Below are 21,510 nucleotides of genomic sequence, written 5' to 3' on the forward strand. Positions count from 1 at the left end.
GAGGTCTGGGTATATTCTGAGATAATAATAATAATAACAGCTTATATACCGCAATACCGTGAAGTTCTATGCGGTTTACAAAGATTAAGCAAAGGTACAAATCGATTGACTTTAAGAGGGGAGGAAGAAAGAGGGTTAATAGAACAGGAAATCCATTTTTGAGGAGAGAGTGATCAATAGAACAAATTAATCGCTATAGAGGGGAGAGAGAAGAGAGGATCAGTTGTCTAGATACTTTAGAAACAGGTGTGTTTTCAGACGTTTCCTAAATTCCTCATAAGTAGTGGGCGAAAGCAATTGTTCTAGGTCTTTACCCCATGATGCTGCTTGGTGCGAGAGAAGATGTTCATGGTGTTTTTTCAGTTTACAACCTTCCATCTGCGAATAGCTAAGGTGGTACAGAATGCATATTTTAAATTGGACTTTGCAATGCAGCTGGAAACATGTACAAGGGTGTGAAGACTTTGGCAACCCACTAGCCAGAAGCAAACATGCATCTCCTGTATGATAGTTCAGTACAGCTTTGGCTTGGAGCTATAATTGTACCCTGTGTGACTCGTCCACCAATTGCCCTTAACCCTGTCTACTTCACCACTGCCAGCAAGAGGAAATAGTGGGCAAGGAATAATTTTAGCACTCCTCCATATTTGTGCCCTGTGCAGCCACACCACTCAGTATGATGCTTCTTAGAATTAACCCTAGCCATTGGATCACCCCAGAAAATCCAGTATCCAGGTTTGTGAGGTGCTGGAGTAAGAGGACAATCCGAGCTGTGTGGAATAGGACAATGACAAAACAAACTCGTGTGTCTCTGAAAGGGCAAAGACCTAATATTCAGGCGTAACATCTGCACTGCACTGGCAGCTAAAAATTTAAAAACCTTCCCTTGCTGAAAAAATTCCATCACCTGCCCTTTGATTTATTTTTCTCTGCATAAAGCTCTAGCAGTAAATTTCAGTCCCATTCTTTTCTTCCTGGTTTCATGAAGCAAAACAAGGGCTTCAAGGGAAAGCTAAAATTAAATTCCACCTACACACTTTTGAAGTTTGCTGGTTACTTGATCATCTAAAGTGCATTTAGAATGGAAGAGGATCAGTTTTTATTGGTTATCTCTGAATTTCTGCCAACCTCTTTTCATTTGTGAGCTAAGTTGGATACGTGTTGGTTTTAGAGAGTTCACTATTATCCAGATTATGAAATGCAACAGTTCTTAGCCTTGGATCCCTTCCCTGTTCTGACTGAACTGCTGAATATATATGGGAAGTTTTTATTTCCTATTTCCTTGCAAAAGTGGCGAAATACCCTGGATGATCAATATTTTAGGCCTGAGATGAAACCACATTGCACTGTAGTAAAGGCCTTTTTTCCAGCGATTTATCTAATAGTTTAGATATGGATTATTAATAAACACTGAAGGTGTCACAGTGAAGACATTGCTTGTTTGTTTTATGTTATGGCAATCCCCACTGCCACTCATTCTTAGACTGGCCTCCTTACCATAAACTTCCTGCAGTAAAGGAATTCCAATCACAGGACTCATTTCTAACACTAATTTTATCCTGAGCATAGAAAAATGAAGACAGATAAAGACCATATGGCCTATTTAGTCTGCCTAACCATGCCATCTACTATACCCTCCTCTGCCTTAGAGATCTAATGTAGTTGTCCCAAGCTTTCTTGAATTCAGATACACTTTTTTGTCTCCACTACTTCCACCGGGAGGCTGTTCCAAGCATTCACCACCCTTTCCGTGTAAAAGTATTTTCTGAGGCTATTTCTCATTTGAGCTTCCTTTCAATTGAAAGAGACTCATCTCATGTGCATTTATACTATGTAGGTATTTAAACATCTCTATCATATTTCCCTCTCCTACCTTTCCTCCAAAGTATACATATTGAGATCTGTCCCCATATGCCTTCATCTTTGAGTATCTCAGTGCAACTTTTGCATTTCCTCCGTTCACTAGAATATTTTAAAAATATCTTGTCCCCCCATTTTACCATGTCAACTATTTTTTCTTCCATTAGTATCTTTGCTTTCCAATCCAGACAACTCTTTGACATAATTCCCCTTCTGAACAAAATTTTTTTAAAGTCTAGAACCAGTCTTAATAGTAAACCATACCATGTGGTGATCATCGAATGCCTGATAATCACCCACTATAACATCAGAAACTTTCCCCATTTGAAAGCACTAAGTATGGCCCGGATAGTTATCTGGGGACTGGCTCTGAATATTGGTGGTATCTGGATTACTTTTAGCAACTGCCTTATTTCTGCCCCTGGATCGTCCTGGCACTACCCAGTTAGAACTGACAGAGTCGGGCATGATTTTCGGGAGCATTATGCAGATACTACTGCTGAAAATCACTGACACCAGAGAACTAACTTCGACTATTGATCCCTCTTCTACCAAACAAAGGAAGAGACATGTACCATACTTGATGCATTCTGGAACATTTATATTATAATCTCTTGCTATCTATTAAAGTTTTCCATCTCTTTGCAAAGCAAGCTCAAGTCACAGGGTGGGATCGGGGGAACTTGACATCAAATTCATTACACGTGATTAATTACAAGCACAATGCAGAGATAGAACTTTAATCCTCCTCACATAAGGAAGACATTTTGAAAACTGTATAGTACTTAAAACACATCTGTAAACAGCTAACTGTGCTCCAGGCTCAGGATCCAAAAGTCTATACCAACAGGACAGGACATCACAGTGCAGTCATTGCCTTGAGGATGACCTGGCAGTGATCTGAGCACGCTCAGTACTCCGATTATAGAGTCCAGCAGCTGTAACTTCCTCTAGAAAGCTGAATGAAGAAATAAGTGAAAGAAAAATTAGTGTAATAGTTCCAATTTGTATAAGCAAGACAGTGGCTAGAACCAATGCTGAAATTAATGCAGTAATGGTGCCCTTTGTACTGTATTGTTTAATATGGATTTCTACCACACTCAGTAGTATAGATTCAGTTACCAAATAAAGACCACATAGTCAACTGCCTTTATCCCAGTCAAGCCCTCTGCATATAGCAAGTATATCACCCGCTCCTGTGCATCCCTGCTCACTTTACCAGGGCATCCTACACAATACATCCCTATTCACATCAGGACGCCAAGTTCAACTTCCCTGCAAAGCTGCTCCTCTCAACTGCCTACAAGTAACTAAATCCATTTGAACCCAGCTACCTAGCACTGGATGCTGATCAAGTTTCAGCATTGCTGATGCCATACTTGCACAAATGAGCTGTCCTATCGGCATAGTACTAACCTTGAAGAGGTGCTGAGTGAGGATCTGCTAAGGGGAGAAAAACTCCATTGGAATATCTTACCTGCTGACATTCAAACTTGGGAAAAGGTAAACTTGGGCTTCAGTACGTTATTTCATTGTCTTTCTCTTTTACTTTTTTAGTTCAGTACTCTTACACAATAGTGTAGCCTTTAGAGTCTCCATTAGGGATTTCTATAAAAAGTGTTTGTCTATTTCAGATTGCATTTTAGAGCATAAGATCAGATTAGGACACAAATAGCAGTTGAGGAAAGTCTCTGTTTAGTGCTTAATTCCCTCCCCCCCAGCTCCCACACATCCCAAGGCTGATCTTTTGATTTATAGGCTCTTCAGCCAATTAGGAACAGGGCATTGCTTTGGTAGGATTATTTTTCTGCTTTTTCTTCTCTTTATTTTTTCATCAGGTACAAGTACTTCTGCAGCTATAGTATGGCTGTGTAACATTGTGTAACTAAAGCTGTGGCTCAGGTTACAGCTTCTGTCTCTGTGCAGACAGAAAATGTTACCCAAACAGAGGGAGTGATTCCATGTGCAAGCTGTTTTCAGCTTGAATCCCTCACGAAGGAAGTAAAGGAACTGAGGTCCCAATGCACAAAAGGTTTTACATGCCAGTAAGACTTGTTAAAGCAGTCTTACTGGCATGGAAACCACTAATGCACAAAAGGTTTCTCTGTAGCTGCTACTGATCCTCAAAGCAGCCACCAAGAAACCTATATACCGTATTTTCACGCAAATAACACGCACCCGTATAAAACGCGCACACGTGTATAGCACGCAGAAATCACGATGATAAGCACAAAAACTTTGGTATAACGCGCTCACGATTATACCGCGCATGCTGCCCGACTCTCCGTTCACCCCCCTGACTTCCGTGCACTGCCCCGCCTCTCCGTGCGCTGTCCCGACTCTCTGTTCACCCCCCCTGACTTCCGTGCACTGCCCCGCCTCTCCGTGCGCTGTCCCGACTCTCCGTTCACCCCCCCTGACTTCCATGCACTGCCCTGACTTTCCGTGCGCTGTCCCGACTCTCCGTTCACCCCCCCTGACTTCCGTGCACTGCCCTGACTTTCCGTGCGCTGTCCCGACTCTCCGTTCACCCCCCTGACTTCCGTGCACTGCCCCGCCTCTCCGTGCGCTGTCCCGACTCTCCGTTCACCCCCCCTGACTTCCATGCACTGCCCTGACTTTCCGTGCGCTGTCCCGACTCTCCGTTCACCCCCCCTGACTTCCGTGCACTGCCCTGACTTTCCGTGCGCTGTCCCGACTCTCCGTTCACCCCCCTGACTTCCGTGCACTGCCCCGCCTCTCCGTGCGCTGTCCCGACTCTCCGTTCACCCCCCCCCCGACGTCCGATTCATCCCCCCCCCCCCGGCAGGACCATTCGCACCCCCACCCCGAAGGACCGCCGACTCCCCGACAATATCGGGCCAGGAGGGAGCCCAAACCCTCCTGGCCACGGCGACCCCCTACCCCCACCCCGCACTACATTACGGGCAGGAGGGATCCCAGGCCCTCCTGCCCTCGACGCAAACCCCCCTCCCCCCCAACGACCGCCCCCCCCAAGAACCTCCGACCGCTCCCCCAGCCGACCCGCGACCCCCCCTGGCGACCCCCACGACCCCCCCACCCCCCTTCCCCGTACCTTTGGTAGTTGGGCCAGAAGGGAGCCCAAACCCTCCTGGCCACGGCGACCCCCTAACCCCACCCCGCACTACATTACGGGCAGGAGGGATCCCAGGCCCTCCTGCCCTCGACGCAAACCCCCCTCCCCCCCAACGACCGCCCCCCCCAAGAACCTCCGACCGCTCCCCCAGCCGACCCGCGACCCCCCTGGCGACCCCCACGACCCCCCCACCCCCCTTCCCCGTACCTTTGGTAGTTGGCCGGACAGACGGGAGCCAAACCCGCCTGTCCGGCAGGCAGCCAACGAAGGAATGAGGCCGGATTGGCCCATCCGTCCTAAAGCTCCGCCTACTGGTGGGGCCTAAGGCGCGTGGGCCAATCAGAATAGGCCCTGGAGCCTTAGGTCCCACCTGGGGGCGCGGCCTGAGGCACATGGGCCCAACCCGACCATGTGCCTCAGGCCGCGCCCCCAGGTGGGACCTAAGGCTCCAGGGCCTATTCTGATTGGCCCACGCGCCTTAGGCCCCACCAGTAGGCGGAGCTTTAGGACGGATGGGCCAATCCGGCCTCATTCCTTCGTTGGCTGCCTGCCGGACAGGCGGGTTTGGCTCCCGTCTGTCCGGCCAACTTCCAAAGGTACGGGGAAGGGGGGTGGGGGGGTCGTGGGGGTCGGCCAGGGGGGTCGCGGGTCGGCTGGGGGGGCGGTCGGAGGTTCTTGGGGGGGGACGGTCGTTGGGGGGGAGGGGGGTTTGCGTCGAGGGCAGGAGGGCCTGGGATCCCTCCTGCCCGTAATGTAGTGCGGGGTGGGGTTAGGGGGTCGCCGTGGCCAGGAGGGTTTGGGCTCCCTTCTGGCCCGATATTGTCGGGAAGTCGGCGGTCCTTCGGGGTGGGGGTGCGAGTGGTCCTGCCGGGGGGGGGGATGTATCGGACGTCGGGGAGTCGGCCGGGCAAGAGGGCTTGGGCTCCCTCTTGCTCCGATCGTGGATGCGGGTGCGGGTGGGAGCGCGTGCGAGTGGTCGTTCGGGGTGGGGGTGCGAGTGGTCCTGCTGGGGGGGTGAATCGGGCGTCGGGCGGGGTGGGAACTATGTTTGAAAACTTTCGTATACCGCGCTCACGCATATAACGCGCGAGGGGTATGCGCGGTAGGTAAAAACGCGTATAACGCGCGCGTTATATGCGTGAAAATACGGTAAATGCATCACAAGGAGCTCGTTAGTATTTAAATGAGCTTTCCTTGCAATACTTTAACGAGTATACCCTCCCCGCATCGAATAATTGGTGCTAAAATTTTCCAAAAGCTTTAAAATAAAACAAAAAAAGTTATTTGCAGCTGAGCTGGCAAGGACTTTTTTATTTTAATGGGCTAAGCTATTGTGCATGTGTTGTGTGCTCACAACACACAGCTGTGGGCATTAAAAAAAGATGAAAAAAAGACCTCCATCCTCCCATCCCACCTGAGCCAATCAGGGCCTTAGGCTCCTCCTCGTACATCCCATGATGCACTAGGAGGGGCAGGGCCACCATTCTGAAGAGACAGGCCCAGAAGCAAGAGGGAATGCGCATCCCTCCTGCTAATCTTTTCAACTAAAGATATGGGGTGTGTGGTGGAGGTCTCGGCCAGTGAGGAGGTCTTTGAGCTGGAGGGGGTCTGAGCTGCCTGGCCCACTAGACCACCAGGTTTGTCTTTTGGGTGGGTGGGGGCTCAGTGGGAGGGGGGTCTTTTTTTCTTCTTTTTTAAATGTCTGCAGCATAGAAGAAAAGTTGGTTGTTTTTTTTTTACAGGAGGAATGCGGTGAGAAGGAGCTGTGCCCAGGGATTGCTCTTCTTAGCAAGCGCCAAGTACAGTTCCTCCAACTTTTACTGGGGCTGCTCTGCTCAAATAGTGTGTATATAATTTGCATGCTATTCAAGCAGAGCACCACCCGGAAAACAAAAATCGCTCCCACCACAGCATTTTTTTACCATGGTGTCGGAGATTTGTGCTTTGGGGCCTGAGAGAGGAGGTGGCAAGACTGAGAAGCATCTGTGAGAATGAGAAGTACATTGATGAAATGCTTCATGAAGCATCAAAGATTTCCAGCAGTGGGGAAGAAGAGGCCTTACTGAGGAAGGACAGCTGGACTGATACCATGATTCCACCTGTCCTTTAACTGAAAAACTGATATACAGCCCTGGAAGTGGAGGAGATGAGAGCATCCCTCTGAGCTGCCACTGGAGCTCTCTTTCTTTATGTAGATGTGACGGGAAAATTATTTTTATTTATTAAAATTAATGGGCTGTAATTACCAGCATACAGCTTAATAGACAACCAAAATACTTGTTGCACAGACATAAAACAAAAACAATAACTACCTCAAGGTAAGTCAAATCTAACAGACCCACACCCCAGTTATACATACAGAGAATCTCTGTTTACAACATTTTAAATAACGTGATCTGTAGGAATGTAGAATGTAAATGGGTTGGAGGAGGTCTATATGTTGAGAATAGATCTTTTAATGCTCTACTGTGAGTGTAGCTGGGCACGTGGAACAACATTTTATATAAAGCTCAATGATGTGCATGCACAATAAAAACTATATAGACTCTCCAAAAAAACTACACACACAAAAAAATGGAAGAAAAAACTTTTTGCACTACAATTACAATCCAAGAAAGAAAACCTTGAAAGGTTATTATACAAAGTAATAAAACCCCCAAAACAAAACACCGGAATAACACTTCCCAAATCTAAACAGCATAAAGATCCCCAGCACAAGCAGTGCACGCTAAATGCCAAGCCATACATTCTGTTCCTATATATAATAATAGAAAGTTCTTTTTTTATCCCTCGTTTTTCTTTCTTACCTTCTCGTCTATATTCAGTCAGAACTGAGGTCTACATGACCAGCATACGACAGGCCCATGTGATCAAAAATGGAACCATTTCTTCACAGTTCAAACAGATGAAAACAGCATCACTTTTTCCTCTGGGCCTCACCAATGCTGTAACTGTGGCTACCCTGCTGACCTCATCAAAAGCCAAAATGTACACCTCTGGCAACATGCAACCTTTGGCATGTCAAAGGAATATATTATGGGCTTTTGAAAGAGGCAGGTAGCACCTTATAAATTAACCAATTAATTGAGGCATGAGTTATGAGAGCTTCTGATAATTGCCATTGCTAGGCAAGCACAGAGTTGCAGTATTGGTGAGACAAAGCTAAATAAATTTTATTTGTAGCCAGTGATCTGGGTTTGAGTTTCAAGGTCCTCAGATGAAATGGGCCATAATCTTAAAGAATAAGTTAACCCTTTACACACCTTTGAGACCTCTGAGGTCCTCTCATCACTATCTGTACCCTCTATCAAAATAAATTTTACAATGTGATATCCGCCAGTGAGCCCTCTTAGGAGTAGCCCATACACTCTGGAATTTACTCCCAGTAGAGCTATGTCTAACTCCAGACTACCTTTGCTTCAAGAAGCAGGTGAAAGCCTGGCTCTTCACTCAACCTTTAATACATAGAGTGACTGACTATATACTCATTCTGCACCAGGACAGCTTGCTACACACATGAACTAAATCAGTTCCTTATTTCTTGTTTAACTGTATAACCAACTTGCCATAAGTTTAGCAAGCCATCAGTTTATCCCAACAGGGAAGGACACTCAAGAGAACAGGCTGAAAACTCAACCGAGAAAGAGAGTCGATGGACCGGGAACCGGTATACCCGGAGAATACCAGGCAGGAAAATGGAGAGGAAGACTCACCAGATCGCAGACAAGACACACCAAGAGGGAAGGATACTCAAGAAGGGAACAGGCTGCAAACTCAAGTGTTTGTACACGAACGCAAGGAGCCTTAGAAGTAAGATGGGTGAATTAGAAGCTGTGGCACAAAAGGAAAACGTTGACATCATCGGCATCACGGAAACATGGTGGACTGATGAAAATGTCTGGGACACGGTGCTATCAGGATACAAACTAAACCGCAGAGACAAAGTGATTCATAAAGGAGGAGGCATTGCCATATACGTTAAAGAGGGAATTGAATCTACTGGAGAGAACATGCCACAACAGACAGATAAGTTAGAGTCTCTATGGGTCAAAATTCTGGGAGCTAATGGACAGGAAACGAGGATAGGCATCTACTACCGATCCCCAGGACAGTCCGAAGAAATTGATGAAGAAATGACGGATGAGATGAAATGCAACTGCAAGGGAGGCAACGCAGTTATCATGGGCAACGTCAATTATCCGGGGATAGACTGGAACCTAGGCACCTCCGGCTGTGCCAGAGAGACCAAGTTCCTGGAAACGGTAGATGATTGCTTCCTGGAACAACTTGTCAAGGAAAACACGAGAGGAAACGCAATTCTGGACCTAATTCTAAATGGATTGCGAGGATCAGCACAAGATGAAGAAGTAGAAGGGACCCTGGGAAACAGCGATCACAATATGATCCGCTTCAACCTGGAAACAGGGGCGAAACATCAGTCCAGAACGACGGCCATGGTGCTAAACTTCCGAAAAGGGAATTATGAAGGGATGAGACGCATGGTGGGAAAGAAGATTAAGAGGAGGATAAACACTGTAAAGACGCTAGAGCAAGCTTGGTCTCTTTTTAAGGATACGGTCACCGAGGTGCAAAATCTATATATACCACGTATCAACAAGGGATCAAAGAGGAAAGAACAAAACTTTTGGCATATTAGGCTTCTTGTACTAAGCTCAGTAGCAATCACCTTTTTAGCACAGCATCAGACTCACAAACAAGCAGGGTCTAATTTAGGTGATATGCAGCCTGTCTTATTTTTTATATTTTTTTATCTAATGAAGCTTTGCCCCTATGCTACTTCTTTAGTGATGCCTGATGTGGGTGGAGCAGTAATGATTCAGATTCTTACATTTTAGATGTGTGTCTTGCTTGGATGTTATTTTATATGATAATTTTGTGTGTTTTTTTATGTATAATTGAATTTATTTATTTATAGCTATGAACCGTTTTGTATGACTGTTGACAAGAAAGTGATACATATATTTTTATATACAATTTTTGTCTAGCAGAGAGTGAAAAAAAAAATAAGCATTTGTTTGTTGTAATTAGAGTGCCTTATTTTCCCACTTCTGACATTCTAAGACAACTCCATCCTCTCTCTCTAAATAATTTAGCCTTTGCTCTTAGCTGTAGCCATCACAGAAGGCAAATCTTTCTCAAGTTACAGGAAGCTGCCCAGCTCAGAAAGCATACATACATACAACAAAATCTAACAGCAAGCTTTCAGTTCAAAATAGTCAGCCTGTTAACTGGGGTAGTTCAGGGGAGTGGGGTAGGAGGGGAAGGGAATGGGATAGCTTATAAATGCCTATATCAGCTGTGTTTTGGAACTTTCCAGATGAACATCCTAAAAGATGTAATATCTGGTCTACTGTAAACTTGAAAAGTACAGCAGACAAAAAATGGGAATTCCCCCAACCACCTCCCTTTGTGTGCACTACTTGTCTTTATTTAAAAGAGTGTTACTTATATAATTTTTACACCCCAGAAAGACATAACAATGAAGGGAATCCATGGGTGGTCTGGCTACTGGATGTTTTCCAAACACCTGCTTTGATTAAACTGAAAAGAATGCCTTCCACCCCCAGATCCACTGCTGGTTCCTTCTTCAGTTGGATGGCACATTGCTAATTTCTTTTGGTTTATCTTCAGAGTTCATTCTATACTGATGGCACACTGCATTCAGCGTAGGTTTGGTCCCCAACCTACTATCTTCCTTTTGCAAGGGCAGTCTAAGCAACAATATCAACTTGCAGTGATGTCACCGCAGAAAGTGACTCAGGCTTTAGAGACTACAGTTAATGCTATTACTTTTCAGTTGCTCACTTCCCTTTCCCTTGATTGTGCTAGAACTATAAAGGAACAGGGGCCCTGGAACTCTCTACTTTGGGCTCAAGCTCAAAATTGCAGCTCAGTCACCATGGCTGACGGGGGATCCCTAAGTTCCACCAACAGAAGAGGACCTCTTCAAGTGGCCAGAAACTCCCCGGTGCTTGCAGTCAGTGGCACTTTCCATGGATCAGTGCCATACCAGTTCCCCCCTCCACGCATGCTCTTTTTTTGCACACATTCATTTTTATATTAAATAAATTAAACTAAATTTTTTAAAATTTTCTGAACCTGAGATAGTCGTTACAAGATTGTAGGATAAGTGGTAGTCAGTTCAAGCATTTTGCCAATTGATATTGGATGGATAAGATGATTTGTTTATTTAGGATGCAAAAGGTGAATTTGGATACTTACCTTAGTATTTTATAAAGAAAAGCAGACGCCTACTTTTATTTATAAAATAGTCTAAAAATCAGGGCACTTTTGCTGCCTTGAACTAGGTGCCTGGATATTCTTGTGAAATTACCCTCCCAATACTTGGAGATAATATACTGTCCTATGAGATCAAATTCTCCCAGTTTCAGAGTTTGATTCAAGTGGTATCTAGTTGGTGCTTACCTCTTTGTGTTAAGGATTGCAGTTCCTCCAAGAACAATTCGGACCCCAGGTGTAGTGCGATTCAGGTTATATACAGTTAGTGCTTCCTCATAGGTTGCTCCACCAATAACGAACACAATAATATCCTGAGGCCTGAAGTGGGAAATAATGTTTATTGAGCTGTAAGGAGTCCCAGGAACTAGATATCTATTATTCTACTCGGTAGGAGCAGTACTCAATCACCATGGGGACAGGACTTGAAAATGACATGGAGTGGATGAAAGGAGCCAGAAGTAAGAAAACAGCCGAAGACTGGGTTACAGAAAAAGACAGAAATGCTACCAGAAGTGTGTGCATTAGAGGGTGACTGAAACCGGAGCTTTTGGTTTCAACTGAAACCAAATCTGTGGTCAAAATCATCTCCCTCCCAAGCAGAAAGCCTGTCTCTCCCATGCCACCCACCTACTCCGCCCTACTTGGGCCTACCTTTGAAGCACTGTGGGTCTAGAGGCCTTGCAAGTTTGAGACTGGAACTACTATTGGCAGGTACAACTGAAAATGGGTTCCTGCCCATAGCTCGTCCCAAATCTCAAAATGGCTGCCATGGAAAGTCATGGCTGGAACAACTTGAGCTTGCTCCTGCCCCATAGAGGCCACTAGGGCTTTGAAGGTAGGACTGGAATGGGGTTGGGGAGCGGCTCAGAGTGGTCACAGCTGTGAGGACAGAAAGTTTTGGCTTCAGCCTAAAATGCTACTGCATTTTCAGCTGAATCTGGATTTTGGGCTGGTTTCTAATCTAATCTAGTCTTCGATTTGGTTTACAAGTACTTAAAGACCAGCAAAAAAATGAACAAGAGCATAAGAGAAAAATAAGTGTTATAGAGCAATCAATTCGTTGAAACTTTAAGTAAACTGTTCAAGTATTGTGTAAATAATAAAGGTTTTTAGGACTTTACGAAATTGTTGCAACTGACCTATCAATCTGAAGACAACCCTCCACCCCCCTTTTGTATACATCTCCTACCATTTATTTTAGAGGCTACTAGCATAGATTTTTATCCTGTCTAGGAAAGATTGGGAATATCTATGGGCTGTGGTATGGTATGATTTTCCTATCCTTAATGTTAATAATTCTTTCCTTAGTATTGGATAAGATATAGGGAGGGTGGGATTATGAATGATAATAATTGTTAATTATTAATATATGGGTGGGTGGGTGGGGTGGGATTCTTTTATATTTATATATTTGGAGGAATATAAATAAGATTGTCAAGTGATTAGTTAAAAATCTTTCTGATTGATTATTATACACTTGTTGTAATATTTGAAAATGAATAAAGATTTATAAAAAAAAAAAATTCTTTCCTCACTGTATTCTTCATGTTAACAATTCCTTCCTTATTGTATTCTTTTGTACACCAACTAGAACTGAAGGGCATTGTGCGGAATTATGTTATGTTTTACAAAACCACGCAACAGGTTTTTTTAATGCTGGCCAGTGCACTGAATGTTCCAATGCTCAGAGGAACTCTATGACCGTAGGAGCAGTGCAGAGCATTCAGAGAGCCGGTCAGTGCTAAAAACCTTTTGCACGGTTTTGTAAAAGGGGGATGGAAATTTGGTTGGCCTCTAGTTGTTGATTTATAAAATGTAGATTGCATGTTATCGGCAATTTTAAGCGTATGCATATTTGTAAGGGGGATGGGGAAGACACACACTCTGCTCATGCATATTCAATCACTCTTTAAGCAGCACTTTGGATGGCATAAGAACCATAAAAATGAAAGGAAACATTACAAAAATTGTTGACAGAAGTAGCCTCGTGGAAACTAACCCTTTTGTATGGTCCGTATGCTGTGTCTGAATTCAAAAAGGCCTGGAGTCTCTCGGAGAGATAATGGTTACTGCGAATAGGCAGACTGGATGGGCCATTTGGCCTTTATCTGCCATCATGTTTCTATGTTTTCTATGATGACTAATTTAGCACTCACTCAGTGGCATTTATCTGAACAAGTCTTTCATTGGGGCCAGACCCAGTTTTTCAGCATTATCTGGATAATGCCATACTGAAAATCAACTGCCTGCCTTGACACTGTCCTGGAAGTCCTATTAAATCTCAGGGAAGGAGGAATTCTTAGCAACTGCCAGGCTAGTAGTGCGGATGAGATCATTAGATGAAAGGCAATAGGGAATGGGACTTGATAGTCTGCCTTTCTGCATATTCAAACCTTGGACAGTGCGTTTACAAGTGTTTTGCAAGACAAGCAAAACTTTTCTTAAATTGTAACTCGATAAAACGAGCGTTGTCTTGCAGTACGAGCACTTATACGTGTGTCACGTCACATACGCACAAAATATGCACGTCACATCACTGATTGCGGCTGAACATAATACATGCACCCGCAGTTCAAGCATGCACAACATATGCCCATCTCATGCTGAGTGCAGCTGATCGTAATAAAAGCATCATGCCCAATTCACCTGCAGTGTAGTGACTGTTCGAAACAAGCGAGATCTTGCAATACAAGAACGTACAGCACTATATTTTCTATTAAAGTTTTTGGGACGTGGAACAAATCGTCCGAGTTTCCATTATTTCCTATGGGGAAATTTGCTTTGTTATATGAGTGCTTTGGATTACAAGCATTCTTCCGGAATTCTGCTCACAAACCAAGGTACCACTCTAGTTATTTTGTACCTGGGGCATAAGAGAGCTAAGTGACTTGCCCAGAGTCACAAGGGGAATTCGCAGTGGGAATTGAATCTAGTCCCCATGTTGTCATGCCACTGAACTAGCCATTAGGCTACTCTTTCACTCTATGAGGACTTAGTCAAGCTCTTGTAAAGGTGCAAATGTGAGCTGAAAGTCAAATGGCACCAGTTCAAAGGTTGGGTTTTCTTGCAGGAGACTAACTTAGTGTTTGCTCTCTCTGAGTAAAGTCAGAGTCTGCGATGAAGGGAAATCTCCCCCAGATGTGAGCATGTCCTCTGGATTAAACATTTTAAAAGGAGAACTAATGCATCATTTCTCTGTAAATGATTAGTGAAGTGGTTTTATTGCTCCCTCCACATCCCTTGTTTCCTCTTCTACATTTTCTTCTTCCCTTCTGCACACTGCTCAGATAACATAGAAGCACTTTACAGACATGGTGAGAAATGTAAAAAAAATGAGAGCCCTTTGTTCATACCGATCCCGTAATGTGCTGGGTCCCAGGTAGGGATACAGATTCTCCTTCAGCTTGCCTTTGATGAGCTGGTCTAGAGTCTCTTGCAGGAGTGGCTGGTGCTGTGTGTACACATTTTCAACTCCCTGAAACATGCCAGACACAGTTAGCAGAGACACAGAGAGGGATGCAGAACCTAGCACAAAAGAAGTGGCCTCGTGTTTAGAGCAATGGGCTGAGAGCCAGAAAAGCCAGGTTTTGAATCCTGCTTGTGCTACCAACCTTCCTTGTAATCTTGGGCAAGTCATTTATCTCCGATTGCCTCAAGTGCCCATTATTTATTTATTTATTTTTATAGCCCGTCCTCCCCAGGAGCCCAGAACAGGTTACAAGATACATACACAAAGTTTTCAGGAACAGAGATATGTACCCTACAGAGTCAATAACATGCTACAGGATCAAAACACAAGCTAGCCAAAGAGGGAGCACCCCTGAGGAAAAAAAAGAAAAAAGGTGGAAATCAAATGTTTGAGGCATTGACCTGTTAACACCACAAACATTCTTAGAAATGGATAACAAGAGAAGCGTATTTTGCTGATATGTGCATTGTAGGATAGTGAGGTCTCTTTCCCAGAAAGTACAAAGTAGGTGGTCTTCAGTACACAGATGCTAAAAGAGAATATGGTTAAGAAGCATGGTATTTTTCAAAAACAGACATACCTTCAGTCCTTTGAAGAACTGCTTGGTGATGGCTACAGCATCTTTAGGGCTGAAGAGGTCACTCCCTCGAATACGTTTGCCACCATATTCTACAACTGCTGACACCAGCTAGGCCAGAAACAAAAATGAAGTCAAAGGCTGACTCAAAGGGGGTCGTCATGTATTTAAGAAAGAAACTCTACCCAGAAGGGGTAATTACCAAAACAAAACTCCTAGAGATCTGCACCTTCCCCTTCACAGTAGCATTCCCAGTCCTCGCATTCAGTGCACGTAAAAGTACTTGTATATAGGGTAGGCATTTTCAAAAGAGCCGGTTTACATGGGTAAATGTCATTTGAAAAACGCACTCACAATGTGCTGCATTTTCCATAAGAACATAAGAATTGCTGCTGCTGGGTCAGACCAGTGGTCCATCATGCCCAGCGGTCCTTTTGGTCAAAGACCAGCGCCCTAACTGAGACTTCCAGTTATATTTAAGGCAAGAATGGAAGAATTTCCAATGCGAGAGAACCATCTGTAATGAAATAGCAATGAGAGTGTCAAGTAATTTTCATTGCCAAATTATTAAAAACTACTTTCTGGTGGGCCACTGTGACGATGATACATAACTTTGAATGTAAAGCTAATTCTCTCTCCAACAAATGGTATAAAACTATCAAAGGATGGTTCCCCCTTAATGAACATTTCTTCTCAGCCTTAATCACTCATTCCAGCTGCTTGTCTAACAATATTTCATATTGTTCCTAAACTTCGTTTAATGTATAATTGAATGCACTACAGTTCTCCTGTGTAACTTCATATCCAATCTAAATTTATGGCCTCATATATGGCCTGTTTTATTTCAACATATTTTGTACATGGGTGCTTGTTGTTCCCTATAGCACCTAAGTTATGTCTACATCATTTTTCTTTGTAAAAATTTTCTCAATAAAAAGATTTGAAAAATGAAATAATGGAAGAATTTAGATAAGAAAACAAAAAAAAGTGGAGTCAAAAGCAAATCTAGATTTGCAACTCATCAAAAGAGAATTTAGATCAGATACACAATATTGGATCTGATGGATCCAGGCTGGTAATGACCTCACCCATTACATGGTATATCTCACGCTAGCTATGATTCTTCCAAATGAGGCCTCCACTCTTCCCCACAATCCCCAAGTCTGCAATAAGCGCCTTGCAACTCAGAAGGAGAAGGGTGGGCATTACACAGCTGTAGTCACCTTGCGGTATTTCTCAGAGACCCCTCGGTTCCTGAGGTCCATTAAGAGCCCTGGTAGGTTGTTACTGCTATGGCGCTCATAGTGCAGGGCGTACAGCATTACCAGTCGCACTGCATCCAGCTCCGACACCTTTGGGTTCTGCAGTAGCCGCTTCACATTCTGGAAACAGAAGGGCCAGAAAGAAGACATTTTAGCAGGGTTTAGCCGATAAGCTAGTTGTTACAAAGTACCATAGTAAATGTTGTAAGAAAGGTAATATGTGAAAAGCAGAACCCTGGGGTATGTATAATTATGAAAAGGACTGAAGTGATGGAACAGCACCCTTAACAGGCTTTTCTGGAATTACATCCTCAAACCTACAGCCAAGGCTTCTAGAAAAATGCAGAAAAATGTTCATGGAATGAAGAAAGTATTTACAGCACAATGTATCTAGACATGCTGTACTTAACACAAATTGCTACAAATTGGTTTTCCCAGCTGTCTATTACGGAGAAGTTTGAATATTGGAGGAGTTCTGATTTTAATATAGCCATGTTTGTACTTCCTGGAATGTGGAGGAGCATAATAGTACTACTGGGAGAAACAAAACATATTTTATACTGAATAAGGTCATGACGTTAGAAGCCAAGGACCCCGATCTTTCTCAAGCCCCAATTCCATAATCTGACGCGTTATGATACACTTAAACATGCAAGAAGCAGTTACACAGGAGAGCTATTGTTTTTCCTGGCAACAGCTTCTCAAAGCCTTCTATTCATGAGGAGGATATCGGATACAATGTTACATCTCACAGACGGCCAAAAGACATGAAGTCAGGATGGATCTGAAGACCCCCCGACATCAGCAGGCAAATAATATTCCTGTCCTATGGGTATTCTTCATTGTATCTGGCCATTCTCGCCCTTTCTCTTCTGTTCTTACCAAAGGAGCTATAATGGAGGGAATGGGGTCATGACCCTGACAGTGCCACAGTTTGTCTGAAGGTCAGCTCTGCTGAGGTTACTTCTGGAACAAACCCAATGGGAAATGCTTTTCCTTGGTCTTTCATCTGCCACTACAGCGGTTGAGGGCAATAGGTCTAGCCTAGAGCAGGGGTTCTGAACCCAGTCCTCGAGACACACCCAACCAGTCAAACACAGAAACATGATGGCAGATAAAGGCCAAATGACCCATCCTGTCTGCCCATCCGCAGCATCCACTATCTCCACTCCCTATTGGCTAAGGCTCTTAACATTTGCATCTCCTCTTCCTATAGGCTATGGCTCTTTACACCTGCATTGTAATGTCATAGAGCTTTATGATTAATGAAACATAGAAACATGATGGTAGATAAAGGCCAAATGGCCCATCTAGTCTGCCCATCCGCAGTAACCATGATCTCTTTCTCTCTCTGAGAGATCCCACATGCCTAACCCAGGTCCTTTTGAATTCAGACACAATAGAAACATGATGGCAGATAAAGGCCAAATGGCCCATCTAGTCTGCCCATCCGCAGTAACCATGATCTCTTTCTCTCTCTGAGAGATCCCACATGCCTAACCCAGGTCCTTTTGAATTCAGACACAATAGAAACATGATGGCAGATAAAGGCCAAATGGCCCATCTAGTCTGCCCATCCGCAGTAACCATGATCTCTTTCTCTCTCTGAGAGATCCCACATGCCTAACCCAGGTCCTTTTGAATTCAGACACAATAGAAACATGATGGCAGATAAAGGCCAAATGGTTTTCAGGATATCCACAATGAATATGCATGAGATTGATTTTGTATGCATTTCTTCCATTATATACAAATCTCATGCCTGTAGAATTTCAAATTCAATACAAACTTCTACATAAACCAATGTGTGTATTAAGATCAGCAGAGAGTCCCATCATTTAGATTTGTGCAACTTGACGAATACAAGACTTTAATCTGGTCCAAAATTATGGAATAGGCTGCCCTCAGACGAGAATGACAGGATCCTTATTACAGTTTAAGGAGCAAATGAAGACAGATATATTTCAAGCTGCTTCTCTGATGTACCAGTTAATTGATATAGATGACTCAGATCCAGGGAGCTGACTCAATATTGTTTTAAGCACTTTACATAAAATATCAGCTGTTATTGTGATGGACAGTTGATAACTTTATGTAGCATGTTTAATCTGATACAGAAATCTATGTAATATTGATGCTGCTTCTAACTTGCCTAGAACTCTGATTTATGTGGATTTGACAGGATATAATTTAACATAAAATAACATCATTATGAATCTTGTATTCATTTATTTGTTTGATTGTACACTGCTCAGCATATTTACATGGTACAGTATAGAAATATTTAAATAAATAAATAAGATGAGCAACGATACATTAGGAATATGTAAATGGTAATCAAGGGAATGAAGGGCATGCATGGGAGTATATGGAATGACGATAGAAGACAAATTGTAATATTTTGTGAGTTAATGGAAGAATTTTGAAATTTATTTGGTAAGCTACTAGTAACCAGTGGTGCTGTATTAGTAGGGTTACCAGATTTTTCCAGAGAAACCTGGACACTTGGCCCCCATGCTGTTCCGCCACAGCCCCCCCCCCCCCAATTCTCATCTTTCTTTTCCGACCTCTGGCCCATGTCTGAAGGGCCTCCGAGCATGCACAGATATGTGTGATATCATCCTTGCATGCTCAGAAGCCCTTCAGACGCGACCGGGAGGAGGTCGGGGCTTTCAAAAACCTGGATAAACTACCAGGTTTTGGAAAGTCTGTCCGGGCACCCAGACAGTCCTCTAAAAATAGGACATGTCTGGGTTTTCCCGGATGTCTGTTAACTCTATGTATTAGAAAAGGGATGACGTGATCAAAGTGAGAGGCATGACAAAGCATTCAAATGGCCACATTTTGTACTTATTGTATTTTATTAGGCATTTGCATGGCAAATTTCTCCTGTAGCGCCTGGTGGACTGCTATAGTCCTTATGAATGGTCAGGCAGCTTCTTGGGCTGAGTTTTCTCTTGTGCCTCCAGTGGATATTTGCAAGGCTGCAGTTTGGTATTCTCTGTCAGACACTACCGTGTGGATGTTCAAGCGCGTTGGGACGCAGTATTCGGTGAACGTTTTCTGGTGTCAGCCCTTCGGGGGTCCCACCCTTAATGGGTACTGCTTTGGTATGTCCCATTCGTAAGGACTATGCCAGTCTGCCAGGCACTACAGAAGGAGAAATTAATTCTTACCTGCTAATTTTCTTTCTGTTAGCCTGTAGACTTATATAGTCCCCAACCCTGTCTGTCTTTGTGCGGTGATTGCGGATTTTTATTTTGCTCGCGTGCAGATTTTGGTTTTTCTGCGGGTTCTAGTATTTTTCTAGGGCCGGGAAGAAGTAAGAACAGCGGCTGTGGCTTGGTTGGCGAACTGTGGGGACCTTTTCTTGCTGGGATCTCTCCTTTGCATTTTCCAACAGCATTTGGGTATATTTGTTGTTACTCCTGTTTGGAGTATTGTTTATAGCCGTTTCAAGTTCTTAGTTCTGCTTGGCTATTCAGCAGACTGATAGGAATAGGGGAAGGTACCTCTTATGTACTGTTCCACAGTTTTGTTTCAGTCTCAGTCTCCTTAATCCAGCGCGCAATAGTAGCCTTAGAAGCGCCATCCCCCTTACGAGGACTCACGAGAAGGACAAAGAGATGATCTGATTTCCTGATCTCCTGGGTCCTCTGCACATAACAGCGAAGGACCTGACTGACATTCAACTTGCGCAACTGTCTCCACCTGCTGGTCATGATGAGATATATACCCATTCGTAAGGACTATACCAGTCTACCAGGTGCTACAGAACTAAATTTCTGTGTGTAACTACTCTTTGTATTACCCCAGAGTCCATCAAAGTGTTTGCTGCTTTCAATGTATCGATGTGCTATTGAAGCCAGGGTCAGACCACATAATCCAGGAGACTCATGAAATCAGTCAGAATGTGGTAGGATTACCTCATCAGTCAGGAGTAATCTGTCACAGCAATTATTCAACTATGGTTAAAATATCTGATAGGCATCCTTGGCATAGATGCCAGCTCTATGGATGAAATGGGTACAGACTCCTTCACTGTGCCTAGAGAGGGGTAATGTATGTTGAGTTTAGCATCCTCAATTATTTTTAAAAAGTTGGTTCTTATGCTCCTAGGCACAGGAGCAGGGGAGGGATAGGAAGCAGAGGGTGAGGGGGTGACTCTTCCCTTCTCTGAATGTGCACTATGATGAAAGGGCGCCTCCAACTCTGTTCGTATAGTATTTGCCTGAGTGGTACGGGAGTGGTTCAGCAATAGTTGCAGCTTAAAGTCCTAATGTGGCTGTTCTGCAAGCTCTTGCATCTTTATGAGGACACATGGCACAAGCGCTACCACTCAGGAAGTGCTGCAGGCAAGGCACTTTCAGTCCAGTGTCCCTAGGAGTGGGTATTTAGAAGAAAAAAAACATTTTATCTAATGGACACTCTAGCTTGGTAGTTAAAGTACAGGGCAGCAGCTTGGAGACTCCAGTCCTATTTCCCCAATTCATCTCTCCCCACATTACTTGGATCAGATCTCTAGTCCTGTTCATTTTACTCTTCTTCACATTTGCACAATATGCTATGGTTAGGCGTCTGCACTCTTTGCCTACATGTGGCTCTGAATTGCTTTTTCAGCCGGTTGACCTTTGACTGCAAGATGCTAGTACCTGGTATGCATTAGAATGGTCATTCTGGCAGGCCAGTTCCTGTTCCACCTCAGACACCTCCATCAAATGGCGCTCACTAACCAGTCGGGAGAGCTCCCCCACCACAGTCACGTGCTTTGAGACGGTCCCAGACATCTTCTTAAACTGAGGGTAGTTTTCAACAAAAGCCTGCAACAGAATGCACATATCGCTTTAATTATTTGCCCTCTATTAAATGACACTAGGACAATAATTACTTTATTTAGCAAACTGATATCATGAGGAGCCTCCCAAAGCACCGCATGGGGTTGGGCACCACAATTTTTCAAGGTGGGAGGCAGGAGAGATGCCCA

At 44.0% G+C, this 21,510-nt stretch overlaps 1 protein-coding gene across 1 annotated transcript in view; it reads right to left on the reverse strand.

The window, feature by feature from the left end:
* Window positions 1-2,439: 2,439 nt before the first annotated feature.
* Window positions 2,440-21,510, reverse strand: part of VPS45 (vacuolar protein sorting 45 homolog) — a 48,881-nt gene continuing 29,810 nt past the window's right edge. Inside the window, exons 10-15 of the mRNA XM_033923482.1 lie at window positions 21,179-21,346; window positions 16,488-16,646; window positions 15,268-15,375; window positions 14,572-14,693; window positions 11,405-11,536; window positions 2,440-2,818 (exon numbers count right to left, since the gene is read on the reverse strand). Of these exons, the coding sequence (XP_033779373.1) occupies window positions 2,731-2,818; window positions 11,405-11,536; window positions 14,572-14,693; window positions 15,268-15,375; window positions 16,488-16,646; window positions 21,179-21,346 (777 nt within the window). The 3' untranslated portion in view covers window positions 2,440-2,730. The remainder of the gene's footprint in view (window positions 2,819-11,404; window positions 11,537-14,571; window positions 14,694-15,267; window positions 15,376-16,487; window positions 16,647-21,178; window positions 21,347-21,510) is intronic.

This window comes from Geotrypetes seraphini, chromosome 16 (genome assembly GCF_902459505.1).
Source record: "Geotrypetes seraphini chromosome 16, aGeoSer1.1, whole genome shotgun sequence".
Classification (NCBI taxonomy): Eukaryota; Metazoa; Chordata; class Amphibia; order Gymnophiona; family Dermophiidae; genus Geotrypetes; species Geotrypetes seraphini.